This window comes from Azolla caroliniana, unplaced genomic scaffold (genome assembly GCF_043228905.1).
Source record: "Azolla caroliniana isolate FFs.n. ecotype wild unplaced genomic scaffold, voAzoCaro1.0.p SCAF_14, whole genome shotgun sequence".
NCBI classification, from domain to species: domain Eukaryota; kingdom Viridiplantae; phylum Streptophyta; class Polypodiopsida; order Salviniales; family Salviniaceae; genus Azolla; species Azolla caroliniana.
Window position 1 is genome coordinate 17,207,533 of NW_028230449.1, and position 11,301 is coordinate 17,218,833.

Here is an 11,301-nt window from a genome sequence, read left to right on the forward strand (position 1 = left end):
TTAGTAGATGATTATGTCTGGGTAATTATCTGAGAAGCTTACTTTGAAATTTGAGGAATGATTTGTGGATGAATTAGTATTGTTATTAGTGACGGTAGAACTGGTAGCAGAAGCAGCATTAAGGCTGCTATAATTCTTGTTATTACTACTGCTACCAGTTGTTGTAGTAGTAGAGGTAGTAGTAGTAGGCTTCTGAATGTTATTCTCTAACCGAGATCTTTTGTAATTATATTCTTCACTTATTATACTATGCTTTTGAAGAAGATTAGTATTGCTATTGTTGTTGTTGTTGTTGGCCTTTTGAATTTGGTCACTTATTGTTGATGATGTTGATGATGTTGATGTATTTGCAAGCATTATTAATTCTTTATTATCCTCATCCTGCAACAATGTTTAATGTTAATGTTGATATTTTAAGGCGAATGTTAATGTTAATGTCAATGTTAATGTTAATGTTAATGTTAATGTTAATGTCAATGTCAATGTCAATGTTAATGTTATTCTTAATGGTAATGTCAATGTTAATGCAATTTGCTAATGCTAATGCTGATGGTAAATCTAATGTTAATGCTAATAATAATGCTAAAGCTAACGCTAATGGTGATGTAAATTTGACTATGTTAATGCTGAAGTTAATATAACTATATTAATGTCAACGCTAATGATGATGATGATGCTAACACTAACGCTAATGCTAATTTTCATGATGATTATGATGATCTTAATGATGATGACAATGCGAATGCTACGCCAATGTGACTATGTTAATGCTTTTTAAATGTGTTAATGCTAGTGTTAATTGTACTACTGCTAATTATGCGGTTAAATGCTTAATGTTAATATTTAATGCTAATGTTAACATTAATGTAAATGTTAATGCAATTTGCTAATGCTAATCCTCAGGCTAAATCTAATGGTAGTACTAATACTAATGATATCTCTAATGCTGATGCTAATGTAACTATGTTAATGCTAACGCTAATCCTGATGCTAATATAACTATGTCAATGCTAACGCCAATGGTGATGATAATGATAATGCTAATACTAACGCTAATGCTGAATCATACTAATGTAGGTAGGTTACTATTAATGCTAATGTTAATGCTAACGCTAATGTGGATGCTAAATTCTAATGTGACTATGTTAATGTTTTTTAAATGTGTTAATGCTAGTGTTAAATGTACTAATGCTAATTATGAGTTTAGATGCTTAATGCTAATGCTAATTATGAGATTAGATGCTTAATGCTAATGCTAATTATCAGATTAAATACTTAATGCTGATGCTAATTATGAGATTAAATGCTTAATGCTAATGCTAATCATGAGATTAAATGCTTAATGCTAATGTTAATCATGAGATTAAATGCTTAATGCTAATGCTAATCATGAGATTAAATGCTTAATGCCAATGTGGATATAAGCCATTTGATGTTTAATTACAAGACTTCAACGAATCATAATTTACCTCCATGGTACTGCCACTCCTAGTCAATATTTTGATCTTCCCAGAACCCAAATGCACATTCTGATTCTGATTGTGATGATCAATCATGGCGAACTGTGGATTCATCTCATGTGGGTGATGATTGATACTATCCATAATCAAACCAGATTTTGCCCCATGATTATGATTATGAGTATGATTATGATTACTGCTGCTGATTAATAGCTGCAATTGGTGCTGATCCATATGCTGTATACCTGGATTACTTAAGTAATGATCTCTGGGATTCATTAGGCTCTCTAATCCTCCTCTAAAATCAGCATAATTAGCGATAGTAGTAGTATTTCCAGCAGCAGAAGCAGGGTTACTAATTATGAGCCTCTGATCATGATTGCATGGCGGCACGTGAGTTGACAGATTACCAGCATGGTCCATGACGGAGGTGGGGAGATTAGCAGCACTAATCATAGGATTAGCATTCGAATGAGCGCTATTAAGCATGTAATTATAGTTAGCCTCATCTTGATTCATGAGATTATGGTTGGGATATAAATTAGGGTTTAGGAACCTGTAGTCACTCATTTGTTGCATGAAGGTGGGATTGCTCTCATTGTTGGTGGTGGTATTAGGGTTTACTGATGCCGTGGTATTAGGGTTTATCGATGGGGTGGTATTAGGGTTTATCAACTGGGTGGCATTAGGGTTTATGAATGGGGTGGTATTAGGGTTTATCAAGGGGGTGGTATTAGGGTTTACGAAGTGTGGGGACATGAGCATATTCGGCTCGTGTTCACACTTGACGGACAAAAGGTTGTCCCCATGTGGTTGTCCTTGTTGTGGCAATGGTCCTTGCAAGTGTGACCCATGGTGCGGCCCCTGGTGTTGAATGACCAACTGGCTCAAGCCGTGTTCCCAGGCTTCGTCCGCGAACAGGAGCTCCCGGATGGATAGCCTCGGATACAGGAGCTCGTGTAACCCGGCTATGTCCTGAATGTCTACGACGTTGTTATGTCCGCCCATCAGGCCGGCCGGAGTTATGTCCGTATCTCCCATATCCTTCCTGCTCTGGTTAATACTGTTCGGCTTATTATTGTTGTCCTGGAGAATCGACCCATCCACATTGATCCTGGCAAGTGTAGGAAATGAACAAGACAAACACCAAGATTTAGGGTTTAGGGTTTAGGGTTTAGTGAATGCCTCCTCCTAAGTTTTTATGTCCTCCTTCTTTTCCCTAAATGCCCTTTTATTTACAATGTTTGGCATTATGTATGCATATATAGTGCCTTTATATATGTACATATATATATATATGTATGCCAATCCTTGCCACCCATATTATGTAATAATGTATGTATCATTTTTCCATTATTTCTCTAGTTTATTATACATATGAAAATCATAATTCCATTATTTCTCTAGTTTATTTTATATATGAAAATCATAATTCCATTATTTCTCTAGTTTATTATATATATGAAAATCATAATGCCATTATTTCTCTAGTTTATATATGAAAAACATTCCATCATTCTCTAGTTTATATACATATGTTCAAGCATTCCATCATTTCTCTAGTTTACATATGAAAATCATTCCATTATTGAATCTCTAGTTTATATGTGGAAATCATAATTCTATTATTTCTCTAGTTTATATATGAAAAACATTCCATCATTTCTCTAGTTTATGTATGAAAATCATTCCATTATTGAATCTCTAGTTTACATATGAAAATCATTCCATTATTTCTCTAGTTTATATATGAAAATCATTCCATTCATTCTCTAGTTTATATATGAAAATCATTCCATTCATTCTCTAGCTTATATATCAAAGTCATTCCTATATTTCTCTAGTGTATATATGAAATCATTCCATCATTTCTCTATTTTATATATGAAATCATTCCATCATTGCTCTATTTTATATATGAAAATTGAAATCATTCCATCATTTCTCTAGTTTATTATATGAAATCCGGCATGTAATATGGAATCTGTCATTCGATCCGATTAGTCACCAAAAGGGTACGATTCATCGGAATCTCGTTCATATGTGCTCGATCATGGTTATACATACTTGCGATATATGCTTTCGATTTGAGAGCACATTCATATGATATGAATCCAAGGATGAAGCACATATTGCAGAATTAAACACAAACACAGAGGGGTATTTCCTGAATTTAATCTCCCTCTTCCCTATCCTATCTCAATGGGAGCTTAATCATGGAGACTAAAAAATTCCAGTGATGATTAGGGTAAAATTTACACCTGGTCAGTTAATCCAGACCATTCTTTAGGGAAATCATGACATAAAGAGAGCTTAGGGATGCCCATTTGAGGAGTTTGATCCAACTAATTAAACTAATTATCCTCGAGATTAAGCGATTAATCCTCAGTAGGTGACTAGGGCTATCATGATCTGGTTTATGACTAAGGTTTGAGTAGGAGCTCACGACTGAAAAAAAATGGCTTAATCCTCAGTACTGGGCGTCATTAACAGTGTAATTAAGGATAATGCACACGGAATTAAGAGGATGGTTCCATTAATTAACTGGTTTAAATCAACTAGCTGAGTGATTGATCAACTGAACGAGGATTTACAGAGTTAGATGATTCGATTAATGAGAGAAATTTAATGAAAACTTACAGATTAAACTGATCTTGGCAAGCAGGCCACTGTAAGTGGGCATGGATATCGTTAATCTCGTTATGCGCTGGCAAATGGTTAGCACCGTCCGATAACAAGATATCCGACGCATCCTGGCCGTCCATGTTTGACTGAGCATTATTAATCATCATACTGTTATAATTGTTAGCACGGTGATGATGATGATTATCGATATTAATTGACCGATCCATGCACAATAATTCAGGATTAAGCAAGTAATTAGTGATAATTAGCACCCCCCCGCCGGCCAGGATTTGCGTGTCAATTTCTAGTAATTAGCGCCTCGATTAGGCTATAATTAAAGGCTTGGCTAGAATCGATGCATAAGTAGCTCCCAAAATTTGCTAGATTCTCGACAGTGAATGGGTTAACTAGAAAGAGGAGTAAGAATTAGCCCCTGGGATTCATTCACATGACCAACAGAGGATGATAATTAAGCGGCTCGCGATAACTGATTAAGCAGCTCCGGATAGTAATTAATGGAATCTGGACGTGATTAAGGGGGGTAGAGGGAGGGACAGCTAGTAGCGATCAATGAGCAAGTAGAGACAATGGGGTTTGGATTAGCGATTTTAATGAGGAAGGATTAGCGAATCTGGCAGTGATTAGTGTGTGGGGAGCAGCAGGTAGCGATTGATTTAGCAGCAGAGACGGTAATTAGCGATTAATCTATCAGCAGCGACGGTAATTAGCGGTTGATTTAACAGCAAGGACGGTAATTAGCGGTTAATCCATCAGCAGCGAAGGTAATTAGCGATTGATTTAGCAGGCCGAGATGGTAATTAGAGATTGATTTAGCAGGCTCGACGGTAATTAGCGATTGATTTAGCAGCAGCGACGGCGATAATAATAATAATCATAATCATAATAGCAGGCGGAGAAGAAGACAGAAAAAACTAAGAATTATAAGAAAAAGGAAACGAGACAGACTTAAATTTCTAAATTTTCTGAGGTTTTTTTTTAATTCATTTAAATTCATTTTCTGAAAGACAAAGACTGAGAGAGGCGGCTTTCAACACGAAGTTTTTTGCTCGAAATTTCTACTATTTACATAATTGACTCTCTTGTTCTTTTAAAATTAATTAATAAATTAATTATTATAATAAGAGAATAAATAATATGGAGGATAATAATAAAAAAACGGATGGCGTTTTTGTTCCTCGCTTTTTTTTTTATTACTTTTTAATTTTTTTCTCCATTTCTCTCGTGCCGGCGGATTATTTATTTATTTATTTATTTATCTACTTAATTATTTATCTTCTTATTTATTCATTTATTTATCTATTTTTATTTATTTATCGATTTATGTATTTTTATTTATTTATGATTTATGTATTTTTATTTATTTATCGATTTATCTATTTTTATTTATTTATCGATTTATCTATTTTTATTTATTTATCGATTTATCTATTTACTTATTTATTGATTGATATTTATCTTCTTCTTTATTAATCTATTTATTTATCTAATTATTAATCTATTTATTTATCTATTTATTTTTATTTATTTATCTATTGATTTATTTATCGATTTACCTATTTATATATTTATTTCTATTTAATTGTCTACTATTTATCTATTTATTTTGTTTTTTTTATGGGGAGGAGGGGTCTTTGGGTCTTGAGTCCTACTCCCGACCATCCCAAACTCTTGGCCACACCTCCTCAAGGCCATCTCTCTCTCTCTCTCTCACACACACACACATCAACTAGCTTTCATGTCCGCACCAACATATGGTTCCATGTATGTTGCCAGTTCCATTCCGAAACATTGGCCGCAAATATATCGACTAGTTTCGTCACCCTTTCCGATTGTCCATTAAGTACCACACAGTTCCCTCCTGCCAGTTCCGTCCCAAACACACTTGCTGCATTTTCAACCAAGTTATGTCGGCCCTTCTCAACAACTGTAACAACTCGGGACCAGGAACAATTGTCACATATGTGTATTATGACACCACCTCGCCCTTTAACCATTCCACTTAGTAAGGCAATCGGTGGTAGCACCCGATTGAGCTTTTGAAAGCCAACGTTGTGCTTCTTGCCTTCAATTTATAACCGTGATGGATCATCACTCTTGATGGATATTATGATCACAACGTCTTCATTGTTTCTAGCTTGTGTAACACTACTTCTAGCCTCAAGATTTTGGTTCTTGCTTTGTCTCCCCTCTTTGTTTACATTATTAATAACGGAAATATATGAGGTTAATCTCCTTATTCCTCAAGTCGAAATTAAAGGTCCATTGAAAGAAAGTCTATAGTTATCACAAATGATAACTTAATGAGCGATTCACATGGCGCCACTTGAGTAAAATAAATAAAAAAGATGAAGGTTCATTGCTAAGGTTGCAATGGGAGACTTGGTTGGAATAATCATGAAAGTAAACCAAAATCACTACCTACTCTGACTACATTGCTTTACTAAACTCTCTTTCTCCCTCTTTTATATATTATACATCCACATTGGCACACACCCCCAATCCATGGATCACACACACATGTATGTGTGAGTGGGTTGGTGTAGAAAGAGCGGTATATGATGATGATAACGTCTAGGGGGGGCCCAACATGACCCATTGGACCAACATTCGTTACGATGAACCCTCTTCAATCATGTAGGTAGGGAGTTTTTAAATGGTCGAGCAAAAAGTAAAAGTAAAAGTTGGAATGGTTGTCGAATTTCACTGTTTCGATTTTCATCTAGAGAGAGAGAGAGAGATGCACTTGTATAGGGGTGTCTACATTGTTTAGGGGCGTGTACATTGTCTTGGCCTAAATCACTGTAATGCAGTATTTTGCATTGTCTCTCTTTTGTATGCAAACATGAGATAGACATATGGATTACCATTGTGTGCGTGTGTGTGTTTTGCACACATGTGAATGGTATTTATATATTTGGAAACAAAACACTAAGAGACTTATGGAAACACAATATCATGTAGGAGTAATGATGACTCATGACAATTCCCATACACGTAAGGGTTTTACTAGTATCCTATAACAAAACATTTCTTTACAAGTCAATGGCTGCGGAGACTTAGACGAATTGAAGGAGCATCACTTGTAGTTGTGAAGTGTGCATTAATCCACCTCCCTAAAGGGACATCTATTCTTGTTGCAATAAAGGTAAGCTCCATGTGTACTAGTGTAATAACACAAACTTAATTTAGTTTGACGTTGTGACTTTACCTATACAAATTGATTTGCTAGCCCAACAATGTTCTAAAGAAATAGTCGCAACAAATAAACATAAACATGATTGCTTCTTGCCATGATGAAAGGTTTGGGGTTAACCCACAATTCTAAATTAGTTTATCTCAATGCCATTATGTGTATGAAGAGGAGCTCATGTCTAAAACACATGTTTAAGGTATTGTAGCCATCGAGAGAAACCCCAACTACCGATTGTGAAGTGTCAGAGTTATATGCAAAGGTAACACTGTGATGTAATTGGTTCATATTTATAAAATTATATGTTTAAAAGGTATATTGATGGCAATATATATATCCAAGGCATGTTTAGGAGAATGTATTGACAATGATATGTTGTCCCTTTAGCTTTTTCTATATTTAAGGCAATATCGACAAGGATACCTCAAAAGATGACAAAGCAATACATCAAAGCCATATATCTTGCTTATCCCCCACCTAGGGATAAATATACATCTATGTAGGTGGTAGACCATCATTGACCGATGTGCCTTGGGAAACTCAAGAGTTGCAGGCCACATTTGTCTTTATTCTTCATTGTGGTGGAGGCTACCTAAAAGCGATTTTGGCAATTAAGGGTAGTGATAAATTGTTTGAACCCCTTTAGGAGGGTTTGAGATCGGTAAAGTTCTCGAAGGGGTTGTAAGTTGATAGAATAAATTCATGTTCATTTATACAACTATGGGTGTCCATGTCCGATTCGGCTTGCTAGATATTACTAGTAGGTCTGTCACACAATTAGAGGTGATGTCCAGGTGACTTGGTCATTGACGCCTATCAAACTCGTAATGACGTCGGACCCAAATAATTGGTTCTAATTTGACTCACGTCAAACATACCCATGGGATCGAAATTGAGAGCTCATATTAAATATGATAAGTTGAAAGTAGTGGGTTGACATGAACTATTAGATTCTTTTCAAATAAGCAACATATAAAAAGACATCAAACCGCTAAAGCAAAGAGGGTGTGAGAAAAAGGAGAGAGGGACGTGAGAGGAAATAATTAAAAGGAACAAAGTAACAATAGAAATGTAGACATCCCTCCCGTAAAAAGAAAGGCATAAATAACGGTGCCACCCCAAGGGTTTGAAAGCAACAAAACGAGAAGAAGCTATAAAGTGATCGAGATTAAACTAAAAGAAAAGAGGGGAGCAAGAGAAATAAGGCCGAAGTGATGGTACAAGAGAATGTGAACGATAATGACCCATCATTCATTGGAATTCATGATCGCATGCGCATCCCTTCCTCTCATTTTCACAAGTGTCCCACCATGTATAATATACTCTTCGAGTATTTCATTCAAATTTTTAATGTACTAATACTACTACTACGATTGTCTCCACGCAGTTCACAACTTTGGTAGTCACCAATTGTCCATTTTAATCAATAGTAGTTGCAAGCGGGGATTCTCTTCATGTGTTTAAAATTTATTTTTTTTCTCTAGAGTACATGTTGAAATCAATAGTAGTCACAATGGCATTATTGAAGAAACTAATAGTAAATGCTTTATGTTGTAGTCACTACTAATATTTACATGTTATAAGATTACCATATAATACAAAGAAATTTGAAAGTGGTTGATTAACAGTCTTAATACTCTTTGAGTAACTTTTTTGCCGAATCTTGATTTTCATGTATGGAAATTATTTAACATTCATACCGACAACCAAGCACTTTATGATAGAAAAGTAAATTGTGTTCGTTATGCTTGATAGAACATGTTTTCATTGCACGACATATGTCCATGACGTGGGTCGGTGATGCTAGACGAAAGTGTGTATATGTCACTAATGCGCAAGTTCTTTTTTTCATGTCTCCGATTGGATGTATGTCTATATCCCACATCATGGACCTAGCATTAGAAACGTAGCAATGAATTGTTTACTTTTATCTTATTGAACATATTATCATGGATTTATAAAGATAAGGATGCATTTTAATTCATGTAAAATCTCAAAAATGAGGTGTTTATAACATAACTTGAATTGGGAAAGGATGCATTAGCTATTCACATATATTTGAATAAGGAGATCTTTGTTGCTTTGATAGATACGTAATCAAGTCAAAAGTAAACAAATTCAGAAACAGATGGATTATCCAAACTTACTCGAGGTTTCCTTTTTTGTCTTTTATTTGATTTAGTATCATGGAACTTTGACAAGTTATATGATGGGAAAAGTACCAGGATACCCCTGGAAGTTCCAAATTTACCAAACTACCCCTATGTCCAAAATATTACACTTTATAAAGTAATTATACACTCAAATCTACAAGCCCTATTTACCAAAGATGGAAGAAATGGACCCGAACTAGCCCTATTTACCAAAGAAGATTTGAGTGTATAATTACTTTATAAAGTGTAATTTTTTGGACATAGGGGTAGTTTGGTAAATTTGGAACTTTCAGGGGCATTCTGGTAAATAGACGAACTTCCAAGGGTATCCTGGTACTTTTCCCTTATATGATTCACTATCATACCCAAGTTGAGTACACCATCAACGTTTCATGATATAGATGGAAGAAAAAAAGCACACATGTTCTAATGAAGCTTCCATGAATAAGATTTGTTTGGTGCATGATAGTTCTAAGATTTCCAGTTAACTTAACTAAAATCATCTACAATCTTGATATAAAATCAAGTTTCAAATATGAAAACACCAAGAATGCATTTGACATTCAAAATAGACATGTATCAATCAAGAACAAAATTAGAAAAAGCTTGAAGTCCTTATGGCATAACTTGTGAGAAAACCTAAAGATAAATGTACAAAGTCTACCCAAATTGCTTGTATAATATGTATGTCCTTGTTCTCAAGGTGGGTGATCCACATGATTACTCCCATTGTTTGATAAATTGAACGATTCTAAAGAACAACATAAAGTTAATTTTAATACAAGAATGGAATTTCAAGGTATTCGTGAAGGAAAGTAAAAATCTTGAAAGGGAAAGAAATTTCCCAATGGAAAAACATGTACTATTCTATGAAAGGTGTCACCAACATAAATTTGGACCAAGTTCAATGTCAATACAAGACTATTATTAGTGAAAATTGATTTGAATGATACACATAAATGAGACTAGAATATACTTTAGGATGATCAACGGATATTCAAAGAACATTTCATACTTAATACTAATTTCTTAAGATATAGCTATGGCACAACATAATGTAACATCAATCAATGCTTCATGTGGTCTACAAAATGAGCATATGTAAAGCTTGAGAAAATTAGGGCAATCGGAATAATCACTCAAGGAGCTATATAGTGAGAAGATGCAATTTCAAATGTTTACCATGTTTTAGTGCCGTGTATTAGTTGACCTTTGGTGTGTTGAGATTATTTGGCACTATTTTTTATGTAATTTAAAGGTGTTTCCCAAGAAAAGATATCTCTCTATGATTGCATTGGAGATTTTATGATTGAAATTCTCATGATCAATTATTAAAGTAGAGTAAAGTTATAATCAAACAATAAGGTTAACAACTAAGAAATAATGCATTAAGAGCATAAGATGTCAATACATATTGGTTAAAGTTGAAATCTAAATAAGAGCTGAAGAAGAAGAAGAAGAGATCTTTCTGGTTTATTTGACCAATTAATCTAGAATGCATTGGAAAAACATCATTAAAAATTCTTTGGATTGAAATCAATTTCTAAAGTTGATAAATCTACAGAAAGGTCATAGACTTCGTAATCTGTAGACTTGATTTATGAACTTATGTTTGAAGGTTTTTATCTCAAGCTTTGGAATTATGCGATCATTTAATGTACAAACTTTAAAAGTAAAGCTCAAAGGTGACTGCTAAGTGCAACGAAAATTCTGATTTATTGTAGAGAAACAAAACTTAGGCGTGGACTAAACAAGCACAAACGAAAGGTTGGGACAAGGGCAAGTTTTATTGAGTGTGACCATAAACTAATCAAAAGTTAGGAAACAAGACAATTCAAATGCAGATAGTTTG

General features: G+C 34.5%; 1 protein-coding gene across 1 annotated transcript; it reads right to left on the reverse strand.

Moving 5' to 3' along the window:
* Positions 1–4,353, reverse strand: LOC147855661 (uncharacterized). The gene is made up of 3 exons (XM_087330098.1): positions 4,101–4,353; positions 1,470–2,574; positions 1–381 (listed from the first exon to the last, which is right to left on the reverse strand). The coding sequence occupies exons 1-3, from the start codon at positions 4,310–4,312 to the stop codon at positions 1–3; spliced, it is 1,698 nt and encodes a 565-aa protein (XP_087186224.1). The 5' UTR covers positions 4,313–4,353.
* Between the last annotated feature and the right edge of the window lie 6,948 nt (positions 4,354–11,301).